General features: G+C 41.1%; 3 protein-coding genes across 4 annotated transcripts; all 3 read right to left on the reverse strand.

Annotated features, from left to right (window-relative positions):
- Positions 1-201: 201 nt before the first annotated feature.
- Positions 202-3,858, reverse strand: acp5a (acid phosphatase 5a, tartrate resistant). The gene is made up of 6 exons (XM_029505735.1): positions 3,816-3,858; positions 3,232-3,322; positions 2,964-3,163; positions 2,748-2,872; positions 2,324-2,669; positions 202-2,221 (listed from the first exon to the last, which is right to left on the reverse strand). The coding sequence occupies exons 2-6, from the start codon at positions 3,320-3,322 to the stop codon at positions 1,982-1,984; spliced, it is 1,002 nt and encodes a 333-aa protein (XP_029361595.1). The 5' UTR covers positions 3,816-3,858; the 3' UTR covers positions 202-1,981.
- Positions 3,859-4,436: 578 nt separating this feature from the next.
- On the reverse strand, positions 4,437-15,080 carry ilf3a (interleukin enhancer binding factor 3a). 2 transcript variants are annotated; one of them, XM_029501091.1, is made up of 19 exons: positions 14,569-15,080; positions 13,617-13,728; positions 13,128-13,318; positions 12,604-12,772; positions 12,338-12,497; positions 10,484-10,575; positions 9,818-9,913; positions 9,624-9,735; positions 9,450-9,547; positions 9,220-9,328; positions 8,991-9,131; positions 7,753-7,943; positions 7,473-7,592; positions 7,247-7,378; positions 6,398-6,559; positions 6,186-6,312; positions 6,039-6,077; positions 5,438-5,773; positions 4,437-5,316 (listed from the first exon to the last, which is right to left on the reverse strand). In XM_029501091.1, exons 1-19 carry the CDS (start codon positions 14,679-14,681, stop codon positions 5,207-5,209), a joined length of 2,610 nt encoding a protein of 869 aa, XP_029356951.1. In that variant the 5' UTR covers positions 14,682-15,080; the 3' UTR covers positions 4,437-5,206. The 2 variants fall into 2 exon arrangements, with proteins under 2 accessions (XP_029356951.1, XP_029356950.1); XM_029501090.1 differs by having other exon boundaries at positions 10,484-10,578.
- Positions 15,081-17,376: 2,296 nt separating this feature from the next.
- On the reverse strand, positions 17,377-21,083 carry ptger1a (prostaglandin E receptor 1a (subtype EP1)). Its single transcript, XM_029504074.1, has 3 exons — positions 20,881-21,083; positions 18,888-19,795; positions 17,377-18,442 (listed from the first exon to the last, which is right to left on the reverse strand). The coding sequence occupies exons 1-3, from the start codon at positions 20,909-20,911 to the stop codon at positions 18,173-18,175; spliced, it is 1,209 nt and encodes a 402-aa protein (XP_029359934.1). The 5' UTR covers positions 20,912-21,083; the 3' UTR covers positions 17,377-18,172.
- Between the last annotated feature and the right edge of the window lie 4,683 nt (positions 21,084-25,766).

A 25,766-nucleotide genomic window follows, 5' to 3' on the forward strand; every position in this document is an offset into this window, starting at 1 on the left:
ATTGAATTGATTGAGTAAACATCAAATCAGGTGGTGGTCAGTATATGTTTTATTTCTAAGAGTGGGTTTCAACATACGAGTGTTTGTCGGTGTGCCGACATGAACTAGGGCTTTGTTTGAACTCTGCTGGAGCGCTACAAAAATAAACTTTATTAGCAACTCATTTTGTTTTGGTTCATAATCTTGTTTTTTAAGCCACTGAAAAATAATTTTTTAAGTTTTTTTTTTTTTTTTTTTTTTAAGAAGGAGTTGTTTATCTGCACATCATGTGCTTGTAGCTATATTGTTTGGTTTTTAAGCCACCCTCAGAGAAGTGTCTGGCTCTTTATCTGCTGTTCAGCCCATGTACAGTGGATTCTGAGAGGCGTTCTTCCTGATAAAAGCTGCATGTTGCCACTAAAATCAAAAGAGCCATTTTTAAGCATTGTTAGTTCATAATTATTGATTAGATAACTATGCTAATTTTCTACTTCTTACAGATCAGTGCACCTACCCAGCACCCGTAGAGTCAACGCATCATTACGTGCATGTACACCGTTACTGTAAATGCAAATAGTGCGTAGTCAGCAACACGTGTAACCTGACATGCGAATCCAGGGAGTTTACATCAGGTGGTGTTAAGTGAGCCTTACCTCCCCTTTATCCTTAATTGACAGCTTACACTTGGTTGGTTTCTTGCTGGCATTGACTCAGCTCTCTAAATCCAGCTCTCAGTCTGACAATCCATGACACCAGCAGATTGTAACTCATCCTAATTGGATCAGGGCAGTACCTATCAACAGCCCTATAAAAACCAGGCTGGGGTTAGGACAAGGAAGAGGAAATTCTCTTTGGCAGCACATAAAATATACATAACATACTGCAGTTATTTGCATACATTCATTTTGTTTGTGCAGATTTAAAAACATTCTGCTCAAAAAAAAAAAAAAAAAAAAATCACATACAGTAAATCTAAATTTTACATATGAAAGGGAGAGAAAATGGAAACGCGTCTGTTCTGGTCTTTGCCTCAGACCCAGGTGGATTGTCATTAGCTGGTTGAGTTTATTCTGGTAGGTCAGATGTCCTCTGACAGACAAAGGAACAGCCACTGTGGAAATGTGGCTGTCGACATTGACACTACGCTCCGAGGAGCATAAATCTAATGCATGTGCAGTATGAGATATGTAATGGCTCAGTATGTGTTAGGGGATGTCATTCCATTAATTTTAATGTTTAAATCTCTAAACGCCAACTTAAGTGTATTCAGTGGTCTGCCTATTAAAGCGGAGTAAAGTCAGTCATGTTCACAATACTGGACCTATTTGTTTAAACAGTACAAGCGCAAATCTCTTCACCATGTCGGACAAAAAATATATATTATAATAATAATAATAATAATAATAATAATAAAGTAGTAATGTGCCAGATCAGCAGTTCCTTTTCATGCATACAGGTGATACAGACAAACTGGAATATTTATACACAAGAGAACTTTGGCAGATATACTTGGCCGACATACACATGTCAAATTTCCCTGTAAATTAAGTAGATTGAGCATGTTAAATGTTAACCCAAGGCTCAAGTCTCAATAGGTTCAGTCTGCACCAGAAAGACCTTACAAAGCTCAGACCTCGGTGATGCATATACAGGTAATACAGCTTCACTCAGCCATAGCCCACCTTGAAGAAGAAGAAGAAGAAGAAGAGAGGAAGGGGGGAGAGAAAAAAAATGCCCCTCCATTCCTGACAAAAGTAAAGCAAGTCAAGTTTGTGGCAGAAATGGTCATATGACAGCAACTAAACTGACAAGGAAGATTCTTTACAAACCATTTATTCTTTTAACAGTAAATTTAAACATAAAACTAGTTGATTCTTTTAAAAACATTCATCTTGGAACATCAATGCCAGAGTTTAAAATAGGGGAATAACAGCCAGTGCTGTGGTCTTTGGCTACAGTGCAGTGAGCTACCATATGTGCTCAGCTGTTCCTGTTAGTTCACCTACTTAAACTGCCTTTGAGAGAGGACGGTGCGGTAAAGAGACGTGCCTCTGGCCTGGAAGAAGGTCACAATCATCTTGTTCTTGGTGACTTCTGCATGGACAAAACCTCCCAGTGTTGAAGCTTGGCCAGTGAAGAACTTCACAGAACCTTTGGGGACGTGGTTCCAGTGACGGATGTCGGGATCCAGGAAGTTTCCAGCTCCACTCACCACGTAGCCAACATCAGACTCTTCAATGTACTGCACAGGACAGTAGCACAGAGGGATTGGAGCCAAATGTCAAATCACAGCACAAAAAAAAAAAAAAAAAAAAAAAAAAAAAAAAAAAAACCCACCACCAACCTGCAGATTGTGGTCGTGACCACAGAGATAGGCAGTAGCCTTGTATTTAAGGAGCAGCGGATGGAGCCTCTGCAGCAGGCACTCTGTTGGCCCATGTTCAGAAACCGACCACACAGGATAGTGGCCGGCCACCAACAGGAAGTCTGCCTTGGAGCGTGCCAGTCTCCCCTGCAGCCAGGTAAGCTGACGGTTGGCGTCCACCTTACGCAGGGGGCCTCTGGGCTTCTCATCCGTGAAGTCATTTGAGTTGCCACACAGCATGACGGTGTCGAGCATTATGATGGTCAGAATCTTCCCAGTGTTTGGGATGCGGAAGTTCAGCTCGTAATAATAGGATGGAAACTTCCTGATAGTGGCAGAGTAAGAGTGGCTTAACTAAAAAACAATTTGCACTTGAGGCTGTAGATTTTATGTGGCTCCTCACCATCTGTCAGATCTGTGGCTGTAGTCGATCTGGGCTTTGACGTTCCCTGCGTGGTCATGATTGCCAGCCAGCACATACCAGGGGACTTTGAGAGACTTTGCAGTGTACACAGCCTCAAAGGTGTCCTGATGGCAAGAGCCAGAACAGTTAAACCACAACAACCACCACGTAATTCGCCATTTCTGGCAGATTGCATCACAGGTTTTGTGGCCTTGCCTTAAACCGAGGGGAATCCACGCTGTTTACACCTTTGTAGTAGAAGTTATCGCCAAGGGCCAGAATAAAGTCAGCTCCCATCTGGTCTGCTACTTTGCTCATTTCTCGAGCAGTAGCCTTCTGTACAGCAGTGATGTACGGGGGATAAGGCACGCCACCCCAGTCGCCTACAGCCAGGAACTTGATGGAGCTTCTGTTGCCTGGGAGAGAAGAGGAGATCCAGGAAAAACCTCCACTAGAGTTCAAAACAGCATGAAACGATACTTACTGCTACTTTCCACCAGATCCTGGAAGGCAGTGGGATAGCAGCAGGCCATGGAGATGGCAGTAGTTATGACGGATGTCAGTAGAAGTGCCATCTTTAAAGAGAAAAGGCGTCAGTCAGCAACAGAACACATACGAGACGTTTGGTCCCAAAATGAAATGAAACACATGCAACAGCAAAGAAAGCAGAAGAGAAACAAGACTGGCAGCTCCACAGCTGCAGCTTACCACAACCACCCTACCCAACCGAGCACTATGGCCTCTGGCTTTTTCTGCCTACAGGAGACCTGTGATTGGCTGCAGCCTCAGGCTGACATATCCCAGCTGCTGCTAATGGAAGCTAATCAAAGCAGCAATGACTGTGAGGCTGAGCACAGGGGTCAGAGGTCATGATCTCTTTGCTGTCAAAGCATATCTGTGTACCTCACACTTCCAGTGAGTAAGAATCCCAACATACAGATCAAACAACTTTCATCATCTTCAGCAGACAGCACAAAAAAAAAAAAAGCAGAAGATTCTGCAACCTCTCTGACCAAGAGCAAAAGAAGCAGTTTGAATAGATAGCAATTTGAAAGAAAAAGCACTCACTGTTGAGGTGTGCGACGGGACACCGCCTGTCCTTGCAGCGCTTTTCCTGTCCTCCTTTTATCCACATTCCTCTAGGACACGCAACAAGGGCATGATCGTTGCTCACACCCTGACTCAGTCTTGGGACTTGAGGGTCATCACAGCCACGTGATTCCACACCATTATTATAGCTGGTGTCTAGACATAACATTTTCCACTTTAGTGTTAACTGTTTCCTCCACTGTTTTAACCTTGGGTGTCCATATATTTGGATAAATCGGGAAAAGGAAGTAGATTTTTCTTCTCATTCTTATTGTTTTGCACACTTCCTGTATTTCCACGCTACATCTGTCATTTTAAATCTGACAGGCTTACTCTGGCTTTAATGCAAACACGTAATCACTTAATTGGCTTTGCATGTTATTGTCGGTGCATCATAAACTGGGAGTGAATACTCCCCTAAAAATATAAATCAAATCAATCTAGAAGGCAGATTTTTACATGATAGTTTGGTTGATTGTACAGCAACCAGTTTGAGGAATCAAAGAAAACGAAACAGAGACTATACATCTTTGCTCAGCCTGACTTGCTGTATTTACACAATGTTCAAATTTGACTTGTCACCAGAAAGGAGATTTTAATGTAGTGGTGTAGTTTCATGCTGTTTACACGTTATTGTTCAGAGACTGTATGGCAGCTGAAACACATTTCTCATACTATTGTTTCTTCTTCTTATTGCTCTTTTTCCACCTTCATTATCTAGCAGTCATGTCAGTGTGCTGTTTTTAATTCTGCTGAAACTGAGCAGCTACTCCGACCTTCTCTCCAGAAATCAGATCAGATCAGTCAAAACTAACGCAAGCTCAATGTTACAGCTTCATACATCGAAACACTACTCTGTAGTTGTTTGAACCAGCAAAGTGAGGGTCAGAAACTTTGCTCTAAAGTCATTTATTTAGTGAGAATGATTAGAGCCTTTTATGACTGATTCAATCGTCAGTATAAGCGGCTTCAAAACAAAGCCACATACTGATTCACAGCCAGTACATTAGGTTAAAAAAAAAAAACAAACAAATGAAAACCACACCACAAAAAAACAAGACAAAAACAAAACAGGTATGTTTTTTTTCCCCAATCAACATGAGCACGATGAAAGCTTTAACAGTTAAAAGAAAGCCGGGACTTCAATAAAACATAAAGTTGCATCTGCCAACTAAAAACGTGAGGGTGCTTAAAAAAAACCCAAAACAACACAAAACAAAACAGCATAGCTCCAGGTTTAGAGGGGAGACGAACACTTTTTCTTTTAGAGAAGCAGTTTTCCTGGATCATGATCAGGGGTGAACAATCAGAGGTGGCTGTGTGAGGTGGGAGGGGGGGAAAAAAAAAAAACACTGTACATGACATGAAGATTAGTAATTCATGTCTCCATATCCAGAGTACGAGCCTTGGGTTTGTTCTCCGAAGCCCTGGTACATGCTGTAGCCCTGCTGACTGCCCCAGGACGACTGGTTTCCCCAACCTGTGGAACAGGTTAAACATCGGGGGGTCATTTTTTTCCATTTCTACCCAATTGCAGTAATGGATTATTTTTAAGAGCAAACAAACAAAGGGATGGGTTCACCACCGACATCAATACTCACCATAATTATTGTACACTTGGCCTCCTGTCACTGAGCTGGGGTAAGCAGTGCTGTACATAGTGTAATCTCCCTGGCCCTCGTTCTGACCTTGGGTCAGCAACTTCTTCTTCTCGTCACCATAACCGTAGCTGTAGGGGCTCTCCTGGTCAGTGGGAGGAGGCATCGACTGGTAGCTTTCTACTTTGGTGGTGCTGTAGTTGGTGCTGGGGACGGGTGGAGAGGAATAGGTGGTGTTGCTCTCAGGGTAAAAAGTGCCGTAGCCGATGTTGCTGCCTGAAATGGTAGAGCTGGGTATGCTGGCTGTGGTGTTTGATCCGTTGTTACCATAGAGCTTATCTAAAGAAGAGGGGGGGGGAGACAAACATACATGACAGAATCACATGTTTCATGTTTGGATAAACATATTGGATAAATGGTGTACCTTGAGAATTGGGCTTACTCTGAGTTTCAACACCACTTTAAGATAAGTGAAGATTTCTTTGTTTTTAGGGTTCTTATTTTTCCAAGAATAAATAATCATGAACCTTTATTTGCTTTAAATAAAACAGAACTAATATATCTACATTGTATATCTAAAGTGAGATGAGCAGTATATACTTACGATAACCTGTACCAGTGCTGCTCTCATAACTGTAGTTGGCTTTAAAATAATGGAAAGAAATGACAGTTTAGTTGATTTCCTCACACATACTAAAAAGGTGATGTTGGTACATTCAGGCCAAAAGCTACCAAGAGTAAAGTTCCTTACTCTTGTTATAGCTGGGTCCTGATGGAAACGGTTTGCCTCTGCCTCGGCCACGACCCCTGGTGGGACCCCAGCCACGGGACCCAGAGTCTGAGGGGATGCCGCGAATTGTTCCGAACCCAGGGATGTGCTATTGAACACGAAACAACAGACATTTGAATGCACCAATTCTATTTAAATGAAACATTTTTAGGGGCCAACGGCTGCGTTGTTACCATGTCAGTGTAGGTGACTTTCTTCTTTGAATAATTTCTGTTGGTGTTTGACACGCCATTGTCGTCTGGGAACAGCTTCTCCAAGGCAGCGAGGGCAGCATAGGCCTTTGCTTCCTTCTTGTTGGAACCTCTCCCTTTGAATTTCTGCCCATCCACCTCCACCTGAGAGACACAAACCAAACACCTCAAAGTCTCTGTCCTTTTGAAATTGTTATATCAGAGACACATTAGATAAATTGTATGAGTATTTCTAAACTACAGAGCACCTTAACTCATTTAAAATTCATTTCTGCTTTATTTCTTAAAGTAAATGTGCCTAAATTGGCTCTGAATCAAACAACTGTAATAATTAAAACTAAATTTGTTTTTGGTGTTTTTTTAGATTCAGGCTATACAGAAAGACCTGAGTAATTTGTCGCAGTTGTGTGCAATGTTGCTTGTTATGTCAAAATGCCAATACCTTTTTTAAATCTACTTTTGCTGCAGAGGTGAGTTCTATCAGAAAATAGTTGAGACGCAGGCTGTCTAGATCATGTGACACCATTGTGATGCGTTAGATGTGCTCTTATGTCAGGAAATTAAAACAAAGACATTCCACAATGTAGATGCATCCAGTGTTCCCAGTCTTTCTGTCTGCCACAGAAATTCATAGGCAGCTTCTGGCTCAGAGGCTCTAACGCTTTACTTTGGCAGATGGCCATGGTCAGACATTTTGACGTACATCAATAGAGAGATAAACTAAAGAGCTCCACTTTTAACATTCAACACACACTTGGAAAGCAAAGGATGGAGAAAAACAAGAAAAAGCTTTCAATCATCATTTCTCTTGTGTGTGATGGCGCGACTCACCTCCATGACAAAACATTTTTCATGGGAGCCCCCTGTCTCAGCAGACAGCTCATACTTGAGGCTGCGCCGCTTCTCATTTAGTTCCATCACAGGGTTTTTCCCATTTTTGGTCAAGATGGGTCCCTGACCACTCTGTTAACAGTAAAGCGACAAACAATAATTGCCTGTTAGAGACATACAACTATACGTTAATACAGCTCTCAGGAGGACGAAGGTATGTACATACTTCTTCTGATGTAGCAGAGGATGGGGTAGCAGCTTTAGCTGATTCCTGGGTTCCTTCACTGTCAACACTGGACTCTGATTTCAATTCAGAGCCTGTGGGGAGGCCGAGATCCTGCAGGACCTGTAAAAGCCGAAATTCAAAACATTATTTGATTAACATTGCCCATTTGAAGACAGCAGGTCAACAAAGACACTTGGACTGGATTTGCCATCGTTGCCAAGATATGAACTGGGACAGAATGATTAACACACATTTGTGGAGAGAACTACAAGAGTCTTGCCTTGGTGGCTACATTCAGCTTGGCTGCTCGTTTGGAAGGCCCAGTGGCCTCGTAAGTCTTCCCATTTAAGTCCACAGCCATTGTAAAGACTGGCTCATGAACTGGACCAGTTTGTGATGTAAGCCGGTACTCCAGACCGGGCCTGTACTGGTTCAGACGCATCACGGCATTCATGCTAAAATCATCAGTGACTACAGTGAAAAGGAACAGATTAAGACAGGTAAAGACAGAAATATTTAATTCAACACATACAAAGTTGAGTCAAATTATTGTTTACACTGACACTGTGTTGAGCAACCTGATATGTTTAAGGCCAATTTTCAGTTTTCACATCTAAGGTCAATCATCAACAGATATTCGGCTGCAATGCTTCTATGATTACTTTGCTTGTTTCCACCAAACCAAATGAAGCTACCACTATGCTCAGAATCAAAGTTGTGAAGTGTAATAAAAATGTTGGCAGCAAAAAAAATTCAGGAAGGTTTTTAACTGAGTGAAATGACCTAGATGTATCTCAGCAGCAGCAGCCATAAGAGCTGGACAAAGTCAGGATACTCCGCTGCTTCCTATCTTATCTCCTTTAAAATCAGGGCAACCTTTAGGAAAGGAGAGGCAAAGATGTTGTTCAGATCCAAGTATATACACTTCTCTTTCTTATCTGTCCAAAATTCTAGTTAAACAATCTGTAATTCTATAAATTGCACTGAAAGTTTATTTTCTCTACTCAACAAATGAATAACAATGGCAGGAGTGCACATTCTAGAAAACTACACACTTATGTCTAACTTGTATTGACTTCTTGCTTGTTTCTTTTATTGTTTTCTTTTCATGTTACCTTATTTAATAATATTAATATTAAACCAAAGGTTTTAATATTAAATAAGTAATGTAATAAGGTTGGTTGTTCCAGTCCTTATGAATACTCCTAAAAATCTTTTATTGCTCTCATGATGTTATTCACCAGGGGTCAAGGAGAAGTTGTAAGAAAACAAAGTAAATTTGACTCTCACCCTGTGACCACCTCTGCTGCTAGCTTTAATTTGTAACAACATTAATGCCTTACCAGCTGTGTAAAACAGCCTTTTTTTTCCACTGTGGGAATGTGACTATGTGAGAATGTGTGAATGTTAACGATAAATACTTTGATTAGGGAAATTTTCTTCTGTTCACTAAATGTTTAAAACCTGCAGGCTAACGTATCCACAATCCAAAAGAATTATTCAACAGTAATTACTAACATGACTTCCTCTGAAATCGCTTCTGGAACTTGAGAAACTTCCTCTGCTTGCTATTGAGATGAGGCTCATCCTCTTCTTTCTCCATTTCAGAGTATGGTCTCTTAGCTGGCAAGCTGAAAGGACCAGCAGGATCTATCTGAGCTACATGAAACAAGGCACAACAGATCTTTTTCATTAAAGCAATGAATGAACGACTTGAAAAGGGGAAAGATTTTGGACACTGAAGTACCTGTGCTGTCTTTGCCACTGGCTCCCATATTTTTCCGTGGCTTTATAGGCTTGTAGTCTCTTCCCAACACCTTGTGCATCTGTCCGAATGCACACTGCCTCAAGGCAAACTAAAATATACATTTTAGCAAACAAAAACACAAAAAAACCCACTTGACATTGAGATTGAGACTTCATATTTCAAAAATAGGAGTACATTTGTGTTTGCATGTATTAGCAGCCTCATCTTACCTGAGCACTCTGTGTGATATCTTCACGTTGCTGCAGAGTTAAATTTTCAGTGGCATCGACTGTTTCCTTCTCGCATGGATCTTTGATTCCAGGGCCATCTTTGCAAATACAGATCAATGAGTAAAATAATGCTGAGGCACGGTGGATAAACATTGTTAGTTTTATAAGCTTCACCTTCCAGGAGAATTCCAGAGGCAACACATTCCAAAACCCTGCGGAAGGACTCGCCAGCCCCCATTGGTCTCTCAGATGTGCAAATAGCCTTCTCTACAAGCAGTTCAAGAGGCTGTGTGGAAAAACAATCAGAGAAGTAAAGACACTATTAATCAAGATATATAGCTACTAATGTGTAACAACAACTTCCTCACCCAGCCTGAGAGTGGCATCCAGGTAGGAACACGGTTACACAAGTCCCTCATGATCCGGATCACAACAACAGCTGAACTCAGGTCGCTGACTTTGGCCTGGAGACACAAACCCAAACCACTTCAGTTAGAGGAGCTGCTGACTCACCCATGAGACCTCAGCCCTGTGCTTTCAGGGTTCTCACAAAAAGACCCGGAAAACAAAGCAGGCAGAGAGGTCAGAAAAACTGAGCCATCTGCAGACAAACAACTTTTGGAACTGATACATATATACATATATTAAAATACAGTAGGGTCCAAACATCTGAGACCACTTTCCCATTCACTTGGAAGCTAAGGCAGTCTCTGACCTTTGGACACCCCTGTATATTAGACATCTATGTTCACTTGCTGCACAATAAAAGTGTTGAAATGAAGACAGCTCAGTCTGGCAGGCGAGATTTGAATAATTTAAATTGTATGCTGGTATCAATACCAATGATTTAATTTGTCACTGGTATGGATCAGCAGACCACTCTTCCAAAAATCCTTAAACTGTGACCTTTTAGGATTACGAGCTACATCAACAAACAGTTCAAAATTGTCACTCTCAATAAATTGAGACTAAATAAAGAGGTCACTTCAGGAAACAGTTCAACCTTATGTACAAATAAGGACGTGAATGCAAACCTGGAACCACTTGGCATGGCGGAGAGACGCCAAGGCAGTTAGGCATTTCTGCCTGTCCAGAACGTCCGGCGGATCGTTGACTGTTCGCGTTTCTATTGACGAGGTGGGGTAAGAAGAAAAGGTACAGTTTGACCAAGGGGGTCGGCTCTGTCTTGCAGCTCAGGGAGTAGCAGCTTTCCACAAACCACCAGCAGTAGGGAAAGGGGGTTCCCAAGCACCTAATGTGTAATGTTGGTCCCAACATGTGTGACCAATCCCAGCTAAATTTCCACAGCGTGTACAAAGTGGAACTGTCATAGAGACACAGTAGTGTTTACAACATTGCATAGCATGTTGTTAATGTATGCACTGAGTAAAAACTACTATACCCCCTTCCCTCAGAGCCTTGGGTTGGGTTTGCTGCTTTCCCCCCCTCCTGAGACAGTGTGTCCAGTTGGTCAAAGGTCCAGCGTTCCTAAAAAACTTGACAAACTAAAAGGCAATCAGTTGTAAATCACAAGCATTTAGACGTCTGCACCACACTGCAGCAAAACTGATGGAGCCCCTGTTCTAATGTTAGAAAACCACAGAGCCATACCTGCTGTGTGCAAATTTTAGCCAATGTTCTACACTACAGTTACAATTCGGCTAACCTTTCCCTAATGCAGTCGATTTTAATACTGTGTCATAATGAACGGTTCAATGAATGAGAGGACACCCAGAATTGTTAAAACTGTTCAAATACTTACTTGAAGGTCAACTTTGACATGAAATCTGCATTTAATTTTAGTGAACTAGGCAGGAAAGATAATGTAATGTAAATTTCCTATTTTTATTATGAAATAAATAAATTAAGAAAAAAAAAATCATTAAGCACAATAAAGAAGATGCAGTACAACAACAGCGGTCTAAATGGTTCTCAACAGCAGCAGCAGTCAAATTAGTCCACCCACGAAATGCAACTGACAAGCAGTTGAATGTTGTATACGGAGCATTTTATTTAATATACTTGTATAGACCCTAAACAGTTGCTGCTGCACCAAGGCATGGAGGAATCTTAAGCCATGAAAATTATGATTTCAAATGTGCTGCCCCCAATGTGCAGTGTAGTAAATGGACTAAAACTGCACTAAGACTGGTATGGTTCTGTATTTGGGGCTTCAGCAAACTCCCCCGACCTTTAAAACAAGCTCACTGTGGCTTCAGACTCTTGTGAAAAAAAATAAATAAATAAAATAAATAAATAAATAAAAATAAATACTACTCATGCTGATTACCACGGAAGCTCCATAAACACTTCACAAACTCATTTATATATGAAGAGACAATGATTTTCCCCGCTTTTTTCCCTTCCTGAATTTAAAATTCTCTCATTGCAAACCAGAGAAAACTCATTTCAGATCAGTTTTGCTGCAGCTGGTTTCAAATGTACATGGTCAGCAACAGTACATGCAGTGCGCGCTTAAATTTGTTATTCTTGAAAAAGCCTTCACGTTAAACATGAAAACATTTCAACAAGAATTTTTTTTTTTTAAAGACTGAGGCATTCTTATTAATAACATGTGCACAATGTGTCAGCAACTATATAGGAAATTTGTTGCTGGCAAACACCAGTTTGTCACAAAACGACGACAGGACTCTTGAGCGAGTGGAGAGCCAACATTTGTTGGTTGTCCACTGGCCTTGGTCTGAGACAGACACTGTACAAGCTCCACTGAGGTTTAATGAGAGGTCAATTCTGATGACTGAGTTGTTTCATGTTTGAGATGTAAAGTTACAGATCAGTGGAGCAGTATAGTGCCTGTACACTGAGAACACACTGATCAGCCTTTATGGTAGCTGATGTCTAGTTGCAGGCTAGACCAACATATCTACCTTCTTCTTCTTCTTCTTCAGCTTTACTCTCTTGCTCCGTCCTGACAAGAGGTGAGGTCAAGTGGATAGTGAGAGTCAGGGCTAACTCCTTTGTGCTTGTCACAACAATGGATGCATCCCCTGGACACTGGCTTACTGTATACGTCTCCGCTGAAATCGACTATTAAACAAAGGAACAAAACTCAGGAATGCACAAATGGGACTCATTCTCAAATAGATCTTGACCTATGCTATTGTAAATGAAACAGCTTTGGGTACATCTCTACCTCTAACTGTGCAGTCAGCTTTTCTGCCACTTGTTGAAGTAGGTTGATTGTAGGTTTGTTGGAACAAAGCAGTACCAGCTCCAGGTCCTTGTCTCCCTTCAGCAGAAGTCCCTTGGCCACCAGGCCGACCCTCATAACCCCACGCAGGACACGCTCTTGTGGATCAGTACTTAGATGGCAAGGAATAAAATAGAATAAATGATGAAGATTATTCATATAAAAATTGAGGGGGGTGGGGAGTGAACAGTAAATTTAATTTAAAAGGCCGGTCAGTTATAACGTTATGAACACTGACAGGTGACGTGAATAACTTCCTGAGTGTCATCAAATTTATTTGTTAAACCTCTGCTGTTAACATCTAGGTAACAGATACCACAGCACATCTTCACAGGTTGCAGTCTGGGGTGCAATGGGCCAGGGCTGTTTTGGTAGCAAGAAGAGGGCCTACACCATATTAGGCAGGTGGCCATAATGTTATGGCTGATCTATGAATGTTATAGCCACTAAGAGAGCAATTTGCTTACCTCTGTGCTTCTGTGCTTTCTTGGCCATCTTTGGGAATATCCATCTGGTCTGACACAGTCTTCAAAGCACACTCCACATGGGAGACAATTTTCTGCACCGCTTCCAGTTCCTCTGTTGAGGGATACACTTCAGAATGCTTGGCCATCACGTGGCGATCATAGGGCGTGCGCACCTGAGGGGAGGAAGCCTCCTTCACAGAAAAAACAGAAAGGGAAAGTTCACATTGGAGAAGAGGAAAACATAAATATATTGTACATACTGTAATCACACAACTAATCATTTGGAATAATTTTATAATGCCTGAAAATTGAGTAGTCATGAAATTCTTAACCTATTCACTAGCTGCTATGATATATTATAATAAAACACAAAAGCAAAGCAATCATTGAAATTAAAAGTGTCAAATTTGTGTTAAAAGTTGGGAAGTGCGTGATTTAAAAGAACTTGGAAAAAAAAGCCTTAATCCATTTAGCAGGAGAAGGAATAACCTCATAATGCTGTTTATCTTCAATCTCCTCAATAGCAGCAATGTAGTCATGATATTGTCTCAGTTCCTCCTCGTAGCACAGACAGTCGTACCAGTAACGCAGCTCCTCGTATCTAGAAGGCCAATGTCACAAAATGAACACAGCCCTGACAACAACGTCAGATGTTTATGACGAGAGCAAGTGATTAAACCCAAATAGTTGTTTGGTAAATGCTAAGAAGCACAACAATTAACATGTGTATTTGGCAAATTCATTTTGACATGAAAAGGAGAATGCATTTACCGATCAGATCACTCGCAACATGCCCTTTGACTTGGTCGATGCTAAAAAAAAAAAAAAAAAAAAAAAAAAAAAAAAAATACTTTTTTGTGCGTGTGTATCTGTGGGATACGTTTGTGACTTTCATTCTTTTTGTTATGATTTTCTCTTTATTATTGTTATTGATGGTTGGTTTGAAGTTCAGTTGAAAAATAGGCTGGATGAAAAAATTTCTGAGAGAGAAGAGAGAATTATTTTTGGCCAGGATAATAATGACATACAGTTTTGATATTGTCCCATGTCTCACGTTTCCACAGAAAGGGCCCCAAATTCACTTGCATTTGTTACAGTATGGTAAGATTTTCACTGATGAAACTTACTGAACAATTACATGATTTTGTAGCGTGTACACGTACCCACACATACACACAAAGTCAATGACCTTTTGACTGCACTGCTTTCAAGGCAGTGCAAAGCTCAATGTGTCTTTTTTTTTTTTTTTTTTAAACCAGGCAAATTTGGAGTGTCATCTGAGGCTTCATCCATCCATTCCTAGATATCATGCACATCAGATTACTTGCAATTGAATGTACTGCAATGTAAAAATCTGTCAATGCAGATACTTTAGCTCACTGTGTTGTTTTGTTTTTTTGTGTGTTTTTGTTTTTCCTCCCTCCCCTCAAACCAAAAGTACCTGTCAAAGTCATGCGGGAGGAGGCGGTGACCCTGCTGGATCAGACTGTCCCAGTACAGTAGCTCCTCATACGCCTGGTGCTCGTCCCACATTGGCGCTGCAGCGGCCGCCATGCTGTCACGACTTGCGCCACCTGTTTTGTTTTTTTTGTTTTTTTTTTTGCGGCAGAAAGCGTCGTTATGCACGGAGCGGCTGGCTCATGAGAAGAGACGTGTCCAACATCGCGTCGTTTACCCTCCTGTCCTGTGACAAAACTACGCCAGGCTAACAAACTGGTGTTTACAGCAGCCCTAACCCTAACCCACTTGGTGTCAGTCAGCAAGCTAACACTAGCTGCGCTGTGCTAATCCGTTCGCCACCAGAGCCGGTCATTTTGCACATCAATGCTAACTTAGACTAGCCGTCGGGTGCACTGGAGAGGAAGGACTAACCTTTTTCAGCAGGCCTGAATGCAGGCGTAAAACCTGGACGCCGTTCCTACCGCCTCCCCCTCCTCCTCCTCCGCCTCCTCTTCTTCTTCTTCTTCTTCTTTAGTTTCCTGTGTCCTCTTCTCCTTTTTCTTTTTTAATGGCGGCATGTCAACCGTCTACTTCCTTTACCGCCACCTACTCCGTCGGAGTATGATCCGTAAACAGTAAAACTATTTAATACATGGAAACGAAAATGTAAAAATCCACCATCTTTTCACATCTATGGTAAAAAAAAAATACACACCAAAGACATTTTGACCCGGTCAGCCATAATGTTTGATGAAAGTTTGCACTTCCTCAATGTTACGTCTCGGTCGCTATGGAAACCAATTATTTTATTTTGGGTGACTTTGTCTTTAAATTTCAGATAGCGTGACAATATTCTGTATTTTATGGCTGTATTAACTTTGTCAAAAATATTTTTTATACCATGGTATCAAACCGTGAAATAGTCCCAAACTTAATTTTTGTGGGATTTTGCTTCAATGAATGATGAACCAAAAAATAATGTTCGTTTTATTGTATTGGTACATATTTTAATCAGCAGTTTTGCTGATATCATGATATCATCATTGATATCATGGTAATTATGTATACAAAAATGTATACTCCTACATAATTATATCAATTTATCTCAGAATCATACTTTATTTATCCCCAGAGGAAATTTAGCAATGAGGAAGAGACCTGCTTCCACTCAGTTTAAGTATAACATTTTATCCACCCAAAATGCTGATTAAGTTTTAATTTTTAAGTTTGATATTTTACACTGACAACATAGAAAAACACAAGATAAGAAGTTCTTTTTTTTAATTGTTGTTATTGATTTAACTTTTATTCTTTTTATGTGAAGAAGATGGGAGGAAACTGGAGCACCTGGGGTAAACCAACACCAACACCAGCACGGGAAGTATAGAAACTTCCCGCAGCAAAGACTGAGGCTGGGAATTCAACCCTGATCATTGCTGCAAGGCCACAGTGTTCAACACAGAGCCACTGTGCGGTCCTGGGCATTTTTTAAGGTGAAATTTTGATGTGAAAAATACAAGTGTGCCTCACTTCAAATCAAAATGCTGGCTGTAAGAAAGGTCTGTTAATGGTGTTAATTGTGACTGAAAGAAATCTTTCAGTTTGCTGGATGCTCTTTTTTTTTGTGCCTAAGAAAATGTTTGTCAAAACTCTATTTGGATTGGTTTCCAAATTGTCACACACCTCTGACCCACTACGAGTTGCTGAGGTGGAATATGTGACGGTTGGTGTTGTGAACATACATATACAGCACGTGAAGGCCTTCCTCACCGCTTTGCACATTGCTCTGGATATTCTGGACTTCTCTTTGGGTTCGAAACAGCTTTCATTTGGCTTCTTAAAAAAAAATTCATCTCAGCAATATCAGGACAGGGGTCGTTTGGTGATGCTGCAAAATGTTCCCAGGGATGCCAGATCTCTTGAGAAGGTGTTTACTCTAACTAGTTTGTTAAGCTCTGTCTGCCTGTCTTTGGTGTTTGTGTCGGTTTCAGCCTGTTCCTGACCTGTTTGATTAAGTCTGCAGCCTCCTCATAACGCCTGCTGTAAAGTGGAACTTTTAAAATAGACCTCAGCAGAAGCACATTCATGATGTTGTTGGTCTGGTCTTCTCCTTCAGGTGTGTGTCTTACCTGGCTCCTCAGAGGCTGACCCTGGACTGTGTCACATCCGTCAGGACTTTGATTAATTCCTCAAGCTTGTCTCTGAATGACACAGGTGTATCTAGAGACTGGTTGTTTTTCACTCCTGTGATGGAGCGTCTAGGTCAGTGCTTGGGGTCATCTTCAACGGCTTCCATTTGTTCCACCTGATGGGAATGTGAATTCTACTCCAGACGCACTGGGAACTTTGTATCTTCTCAACAAATCGCCTTCCTCAGCTCTGTCATTATTTCGTCACATTGTCTTCTGGCAAACCTGTAAAACCAGCATCTGCTATATAGCTGGTGATTTTGAGCTTCCATGGCCAATAAGGTGAAAAATGATCTAACCTGGTCAAAAATTAAGGCCATTTTGAACTGAGGTCTCTCTTGGCGGCATTGTGTGTAGATAAATCAGATTTTTTTCAAGAAGAAATAAATCCGTCATCTTTTTTTAAGTCTCAAAACTTTAGCCAAAAGTCAGTTTCTTTCTTTCTACATTTGCCAAATTATCTTGGCTTCACCACTTTTGTCTGTTTCAGTCTTATACTGTAAGTATAGGTCAGATTAAACTCATTTAACTGAGGTGGACCGCTGCGTGTAGTGAATAATCAGACCAAACATACTCCTACCTTCTCCAAGACAATTTGTTGAAAATACATAAAATGCATGACATTGTTTTATTTACATTCAAATTTCTTTACAACTCCTCAGTAAATTGAGGCTACACTTCAAGTATTAATTTATAACATTTTACATTATGTCACGACAAGCATTGCATACACACATGAAAAGCATATGTAAACTTAACATTCATGAACTCCACAGTATTTGAATATTAACAGCTCTTTATGAAATACATTCAACAGAATATTTAACACCAGACTTCCTGTGGAGCTCCCTCTGATGCTGACACCTACACAACAATTCATCAACGTTTGGCAATGAACAAGTCACTGTGCAATATATATTTTCACTTTCAAAGCTGGTGAGCATGAGGTTGAGAAATAAAATCAAATACTCCAATAGTCCCTTTACTGCTCTCTATTAATAATGCATTCATATCCTGCCACCTACATCTTTGTCCTTTGTTGTTATGAGTTTCCAAATGAGACTCTATTAATAATAATAGTAATAATAATAAAATAATTATAATTATAACAACAATAAATTATAACAGGGAATGTTCACTTATTATAAGTAAACTGTACCAAGTTTATGATATTGTGCAAAATCACAGCATTAGCTAGCTTCCATTTTAAGGCCAGACAATGAACCCATTGATAAACTATGAGAGAGTATGAGAGAGAGGTTTTGATTGAATTCACAAAAAATTTCCAAAGCGTACCAGCTTCACATCGAAGCTGGTCAACAGCCACAAAATGTATCTGTTCCACTCGGTGTTTTGTGTCTCTCCATCTAAATAAAAAAAGTACTTCCACAGCCTATCAATATTAGTTCTCTCGGCTCACACTTGGTCGACTTCCTTCTTCTCAGAGCTAGGAAAAGAGGTGGGCTCCCAGCGGCCTAATATGTTACCCCTTGGGCCCACTTGGCACTTGGCAATGAGGTAGATTTTGCGGAGGACGGTGCGACGCAGCAGGATGTACACCCAGGGGTCGAGGATCTGGTTCCACGTGGCCAGCCTCACGCCCGTTACCATCAGGGTTTTATAGTTGTATATGTCTTCCCCGATGGATCCTGTGTAGGAGCGGATCACGGACATCAGGCCAAAGATCTGCAGGCATGAGACACATCCTTACAATTACTGTTATGATGAAAGAGTGCAAACAACATTTTAAGAATAAAGCTACCAGCTTTGCATTAATATCATCATCAATACCAAATCATAATATGGTGAACATTGACACTAATACTACTACTATTACTTTATTATCAACAGCTGGAATGTATTATTAAGTAAAAATGTCCTGAAATTACTTGCTTAACGTGTAAAAGCTCCAGACGAATGAGGAGCCCAACAGTTGATCTAATGTGGGGTGGGTTGTGTTTTCTGGAAACAACCATATTATCATCATATATTATATTTATGGTATCAGCCTAAAATGTAGTAGACTGAGTGGCCATAGTATGGCTGGCTCTCAGAGGACCAGTGAAGTTCACCTTTTCTCTGAACAGGCTCTACTTTATGCTTCTCTCTTCTTGTACTTCCTGAAACTCACCAGCAGAGGACTCCAGCAGATACACGAAGTGACCATGATGCCCACCAGCTGTACCATCATCTCTATATCATGGGACTTGGCGGAACGATGGGAGCCGGGCTTCCTCCTGAGCCGAGCAAACACCAGCGTCAGTCCGCTGATGGTGTTACACAACAATGCCACAGCCAGCGAGGTCAGGCCAAGTCCAGAGAAGAGAACCACAAACGCCACATCCACCTCCTCAGTGTCACTGAGCACTTTAATGAAACACCAGGTCCCAGGATCCTGGTACGAGTAAGAGCCCAGCTGAAAGCCGGGAAGAAGAGCCACACAGAGAGCTGCCAGCCAGATGACAGACAGGCAGATCTTTGAACGGGTTTTGGTGACCAGAGATGAGTGCAGCAGCGGTTTAGTGACACCAAGGCAGCGCTCAGCAGCCATGGCACAGCCCATGAAGAGAGGGCACAGCCCAAAAAACACCATGCTACCACCCAGGAACTGGCACATGCCATCGGAAGAGTTGAAATCCTCTTGGCGCACACCTCCATGGAGGTAGAGTCGGAGGACGAGGGCACCAGGGATCACATGGCCAATGAAATCCGTGACCACGAGTGAGGTGGCAAACAGAAGGAATGTGGCTTTGGAGCGCCTTCGCTGGCTGGAGTAGGCGTTAGCAAGGATAAAGAGGGCCACAATATTGGAGATAATGCCCAGTGTCATGGACAATATGACAACAATGATGCCACTGGTGGTGGGTTGGACGGAGGTGAAGTTTCCCTTCTGCAGCCCCTCAACAGCCACAGCCGCCTCGGCCTTCCTTACACTGTCAGTGGTGAAATGAGGAAGGAGTGGGGAGGCTGAGGAGTTATAGTGGCTCAATGCTAACATCACTGAACTCTGAAGATCATGGGATCCAAAGTTTTTGGAGCCTGCAAGACCAAAAAAGGCAGATCTGATTTGTTAAATTGTCAGTGAGCTGGACAAAAAATGTAATTCTGTTCACTTATCGATATTAAAGGTCTAATTAAAAACAGTAAAAGTGACACATACTGACGTGTAGGTGAAAATGAAAAGAACAGTGCCTCTCCTCAAATCTCGGATACAGACACACACACACACACACACACACACAAACACAAGGTCATTGTGAACAGTTTGTATATAAAAAGATGGCCTTCAAAGAGTTATCTCAACTGAACGTAGATAACGCTTGGTGGATTTTTTGACAGCTTTATTCACCACTGTCACTGCCACCATTATAGTCATCCTCAAAACACCAAATGAGAGAATCCATTCTTTTGGAGAACGGTGTTTGGGAATATGGCGCGGCACCACACCAAGAACATTTTTGGTAGTTTTAGCTTTGAATTTCTAAATTCTGTAACCTTTGAGATTATTTTTCTGCCCTCAAACCTGTTAAACCATTAATTCTTCATAGGTGCCAGTCAAGATTCAGCAACACCCCAATTACACACCCTGTAATCTGAACTTTACTGAAGAGTGGTTCACCCTGCGTGGCGTCGGGAAGGTAATGGTCCTGTTGGTTGGTTAGTGAGGATGCTGTAGTCTGGCTGGAGGCGTACACCAATTAAAGACTAACTAACTAATAAAGCAATGGAAACATGAGCAAAATTCCTGATGTCCTGTTCTCTAAACTGACCACACAATGTATTTCAACTTAAGTTTGGAAAACAGCACATTTAGTGCATATTTCTGGTTATTCTGATGAAAAAAAAAGAAAAAGAAAAAGAAAAACATGGCTACATCTTTGCACAAGCAGTTTGTCCATTATGGAAGAACTAGGAGGACAGTTCCTTGTGCAGGACTGAAGCTGAGCAGTGACTGAACAAGCAATAAAGTCATACCAATTTAAAAAAAGTTGAATAAACTTTTTTGACCAAGAGGCAACCACTTTCTCAAAATAAGACTTACTTTTTTCATTACTTCTTCTTCTTCTTTATAACAAAAAGTACTCTTGTGAATCTGGTACCGCTGAATTTGGTGACTCACTCACCTACATCGTCCCTCTCAGTCCCGCTGAACATCCAGTAGACGCTTTTCAGTAGATGATGGGACAGAAATCCAGAGAAAGCCCACTTTCGGCGGTCCAGTAAGGGGAAGAAATGACTTTATCTGCGCACCAGAAACCATTTCCCCTCCTCATCGCGTCCTCTGCAGAATAATGTCCCCGGTGGATTCATGTCGGACTGAAGGTTGTGCAGGATCCTCACTGACGCTCAGAGAGAAGACTCACGTTTTTATACTGAGGGCGTCTCGGCTGCTGTGCGCCCCCCCTCCTTTTTTTTTATTATGTTTATTAATTTTTAACGTCAAGTCCAAGGTCAGTCAGCTCACTTTAATGTCCTTACTCACTTTAGATCATCTCAAACCGGTCTGTGTCTCGGTGCGATCACTGAAGCTGCTTTTCTTTACTTTCACCGCAGCAGATGTTAAAGCTTCACGTTTGGTCATAACACAGTTCATTAGATTTGACTTTTACTTGTTGTTCAGCGTTTTCCTCTCTGATCTCTGCTAGCAGATTCAATGACACACCCCACATTACCTTTTTTTTTTTTTTTTTCTGAGTTTAATATGACACTCTGTGCTCAGAATAACCTGAAGTATCAGCTGCCCAGAAAGATTTAGTTGCTGTTCTTCAATCTGCTGCTTGGTTTGTTTCCTTTCTCTGGACACCTGACCCCCGTACACGGACAGTCTGTCAGACACTTAGTAGAAGTTAAATAAGGGAAAAAATCAGGGAGAGGGATGATTTGAGTTCACTTGCTGCATACTGTGGACAGGTGGTCATGTTTGTTTTAATTTTTCTCAGACTTGCCAGCCCGACTGGACCCATACTTGCACAAGTTGTGGTTTGGAAATGAGGGAAAGAGCAACATATCTGAAATACTTATTATTAATTTATTATTATTAAATGCCATTGTCACTGTTTACAATTAAAACAGGCTAATGTTTAACATAATGGAACTAGTTCTGTGTCTTTTTCTTCTGTCGCCTGACTTCCTGTCAGTCAGAGGCTTTAAATACTTTCAAAAATCTTTAAAAAACAAACTATTATTAAACCTGATTCCTGAAAGAAAAGTGATCACAATCAGAAGGTTTCTTCCTTTGGAGATAATTAATGACGACATTTATATTCATGGTAGACTGACTGAACAGCAGCCACTGCAGAAATTAGGCTACGTCCACAGATACATTTTTCATTTCAGCAGCGTTTTTTAACAACATTTTAGACTTAATTCTGGTAGGTGGTAAAACTGGGGGCAAATGTAAAAGAAACAAGGTGAGACACATTGGGGTGCAGCAGACAATCAACAAGGAGTAAGGGGAAAGAGACAGGAATTCCAAAAAACAAGAGTTAACAAAGACGAAAAGGCCAAAAATAAAATTTTAAGTCCTACCAAATGGTCAAAAACAAGAGTCCTGTCAGCGAAAACTATGATAAATTGGAATAGTTTGGATGCACCCCTTACAAGTTAACCTATTATAGTAAAAAGATGACTGCGCACGTATGCACATTCAGCTCTGACCAGACTGCTGCTAATTTCACAGCCCAAAAATGGGATTCAACATCAGAAATCAGAGTGCTGTTTGTGTTATTAGCCTCATATATCTTATTTGCACAACAGAATACGTGTTTCATTGTCTGTTAGTCTTGGAACAAAGAACCACTAATTCATGTGTAATTGCTTCCTTTCCCAGTGCCCACTTTAATGCAACAATCAAGAGTTTGGCCTCCTTTTACGATCTTCCTCCAGTTCTGAAAAGAGACCCTGTTGCCCCCATTTTTCTCATCAGTTGGTCTTACAAATGATGCCATTTGGCCTTTGCAGGCCACTGGCTCTTCCAACATCAAGTCTGGGGTTTATGGATTTAAAGTTTGTTGCACCCTTTCACTGACCACGTAGGGGGAAAAATGAGCCACTGACTACATACCTGATCATCTTTGAGGTGAGAGCTCCTCAGTCTGGAACAGTTAACAGTCAGATCACTATCTTTTTGTGAAGTTGGAAATGTAATATTGAAGAAAAAGCTTCAGAAGTTTTATAGTTGCATGTGCACACAAAAATTTATCTTGGCTTCAGGACTCTAAACTCCCCCACCACTGTTCACCGGCCATTTTGCCAAAGAGCACATACCTGTATGTCAGGGAGACTGAGTATTTCTAACCATATGAGTCACTTTGAAGTAACTCTGCCTTCGAACGTCTGAATTATGTTTTATTTTTGCATCTGAAAATAAACAAATGGATAAAATAAATAATAATGTTGGCTGAAGACACTTAATTCCTTAAATGCAATGTGTCAGTTTCAATCAAACTAGGTCACATCATGTAAATATATTCAATGTGGCAAAGGTAACCACAGGTCATGTGCTCCTACATTCTTTATTGGTATTTTAAGGGGATTGCTGGCCATTATGAGTGGAAAGCCACAAGCTATCTGTCTGGGCGTCTCAGAGACAACTAGCCAAAATATGAAACTGTGGAATGTTTGCATGAGAATATTCAGTGGAGACAAGGAGACAAACAAACTGTCAGAGGCAGAAACACGCTCAGATATTCAGTCACTGTTTTGGTCATTGCGCCAAGAAATACAACAAAATCATATTACAGTGAAATCTACAATTCTCACAGTTCTTCACATAAACTCTGAATGACACAAAGCTAGAAGCTCTCCCGACTGAAAGCTGTCCAGCAGATTTCAGGGTGAAGACCAACATTTTAAAACTGCGCACTTGTACTGTCCTATCATTCAGTCAGATTTACTAAAAGGACGAAGGAGAAATAGGGCTTAATATGAGGTGATTAGTAATGCACAGTAGCTATAACAATAATCCTAGAAATGCACGTAACGAAAGGGAATTTTCTAGAGTGAGCCCGCACTTTGTTTCTGGATGGACAAAAAAAAAAACTGAAACAAACATACTACAGGTTTCAGTGAACACAAAAAAAATGTTTAGACTTAGAGTTTCAGTGGACACAGACTAAGTCCCTGACACATCGTGAGAGTAACCAGAGCTTTTTTGAAAAATCACTAATGGGCATATTGAGCTCAAGGTCCTGCAGAATGTTACCATTACTCTGGGACTGTGTTATATGTCGACCTTTCAGAAGTTAATCCAGCCCACATATGATTTCTTGCAGTGTCAAAAGAGCAGCTGCTGTCCAGGTTTGGCTGTGGTTTATTGTACTTTTTACTTTTAGCAGCTATTTTAGGGAAATAAATATTTTATTGAGAGAAAAACCTTTTTGATAGACCTCATCAGAGGGTCAGAATTGCATTTATCCAGTGAAATATCAGTTTTGTGACTCTGCCAGAGGAGGCAGTCAGAGGGTTGATTCCTCATATTGGTATTGGCTGTGAGGAGAAACAGGATTTAAACCTCTCTCTCAAGTCTTGAATTAATAAAATGTTATATAAACCTGAGAAGTCCAGCTCTGGCATCAGTGACCTAACCCTAACCCTAACCCTACTGACTTCACAACCACAAGCTTGAAATTTTACGGTTTGACTGGCCTCCAACTGGATGCATTATCATAGTATTTGTTGTGGACATTGGTGTAGCAATCAGTACATCAGAGACATGATACTACACTTACTGCCAGATACAGATATTTATATTTGTCGCTGCTTAAATGGATAGACTTTTACAGACCTATGATATGTGAAAGGGGGAAAACCTCACAGCCTCCCATTAATAATCAAACATGTTAACAAAATTCTGAACAGCACACCTCTCACCAAAGAAAACAGCACTGAGGACGACCTCCTGCTTTATTGTTTATTGCTGACGTCCTTGAACCTAACTTCAAGGACGTCAGCCATACCGTACGGTGTGTACGAGACAAACTTTAACGCGCGGTGAAAGCAGCTACTGTGACAAAACACCTATTGAAGAATTTTGCAAAGCACAATGTCCTCTAGACGTTAGCTACGTGTCCCAAAGGAGCGGCACTTGTTCTGCGTCATGATCAGCCCTGTTTGACCTATGATAATGTTGTGATGCCAAATGATACCACTTGTCAACTAATTACCTGCACTTTTATGCACTAAATGCTGAATAAAAATATCTATATATGACAACCTTAGAGCCAGTGCACACATTGGGTCTTTATGGGAGGTTTAAGAGGTTTTATAGCAGTCAATGTGAAATGTGCTGATGCAAGTGGCCGGTGTTGGCCCCGGTCCCATTACCCCAAGACAAGGACAGCCAGCAATATCCTGTAACCAATAGCATCTTAGTGTAAGTTGATGTGTCCATCTGAGAAAGGCTTTGTCATGGAACAGTGGGTCACAAAAACTGCACGCTGGCACAGCCGCCAAGACGAGCCTGAGATTTGTGATCTGCATCAGGATTTAATTGTTGAGGTTCAGGAAGCTGGACGGAGAGGAGACAGACAAACGCAAACAGTGCCCCATTTAGGAAACTGAAACAAATAAAAAAAAAATAGGGAAGGAGGGAAAACATTACCATGATTGGGACATGAGCCTGGGTATTATGGCTAACAAACCACACACGTGCATTCTGTTTCAGCGCTGAGTAATCCTTCACTGGGATTTGCCAAGTACAGACGCTGCCTTTCCTGCTTTTTTCACATTTTTTAGAATGTCCTCTCACATCATTTACTCCTTAGCGGGACTCCATTTGCACTGAATTACACAAAAAGCTCTGTGCTACTGGTTCTCTGCTCCTCATAACTTTGAAAGTTAAGTATATTTAGTTGTTAAAACTGCCACGAGGAACTTATGTTATACTGTTCATTCAGTATATTGCATGTTGGAAGACATTGATGTTTTTCTAAAAACAGAAAATAAACGGTAATGTGTTTCTTTTTAAATTTTAGCAGCAATCCAATATCATGACGTAACTGCAGAATCA

Source organism: Echeneis naucrates, chromosome 1 (genome assembly GCF_900963305.1).
Source record: "Echeneis naucrates chromosome 1, fEcheNa1.1, whole genome shotgun sequence".
NCBI classification, from domain to species: Eukaryota; Metazoa; Chordata; class Actinopteri; order Carangiformes; family Echeneidae; genus Echeneis; species Echeneis naucrates.

Bases quoted from the DNA above. Each gene is read 5' to 3' on its own strand.
- acp5a (XM_029505735.1), bottom strand. From the start codon at position 3,322: ATGGCACTTCTACTGACATCCGTCATAACTACTGCCATCTCCATGGCC. The intron at 2,873-2,963 runs GCAAGGCCACAA...TCTTGCCATCAG, and splicing joins TGGATTCCCCTCGGTTTAAG to GACACCTTTGAGGCTGTGTA. The intron at 2,222-2,323 runs GTTGGTGGTGGG...TGTCCTGTGCAG, and splicing joins GTCACGACCACAATCTGCAG to TACATTGAAGAGTCTGATGT.
- ilf3a (XM_029501090.1), bottom strand. From the start codon at position 14,681: ATGGCGGCCGCTGCAGCGCCAATGTGGGACGAGCACCAGGCGTATGAG. The intron at 7,593-7,752 runs GCAAGACTCTTG...CGGCTTTTACAG, and splicing joins AGCTGAATGTAGCCACCAAG to GTCCTGCAGGATCTCGGCCT. The intron at 5,774-6,038 runs GTAAGTATATAC...CCTCTTCTTTAG, and splicing joins CAGCACTGGTACAGGTTATC to ATAAGCTCTATGGTAACAAC.
- ptger1a (XM_029504074.1), bottom strand. From the start codon at position 20,911: ATGTTCAGCGGGACTGAGAGGGACGATGTAG. The intron at 19,796-20,880 runs GTGAGTGAGTCA...TTGGTCTTGCAG, and splicing joins GACTGAGAGGGACGATGTAG to GCTCCAAAAACTTTGGATCC. The intron at 18,443-18,887 runs GTGAGTTTCAGG...TCATGCCTGCAG, and splicing joins TCTGCTGGAGTCCTCTGCTG to ATCTTTGGCCTGATGTCCGT.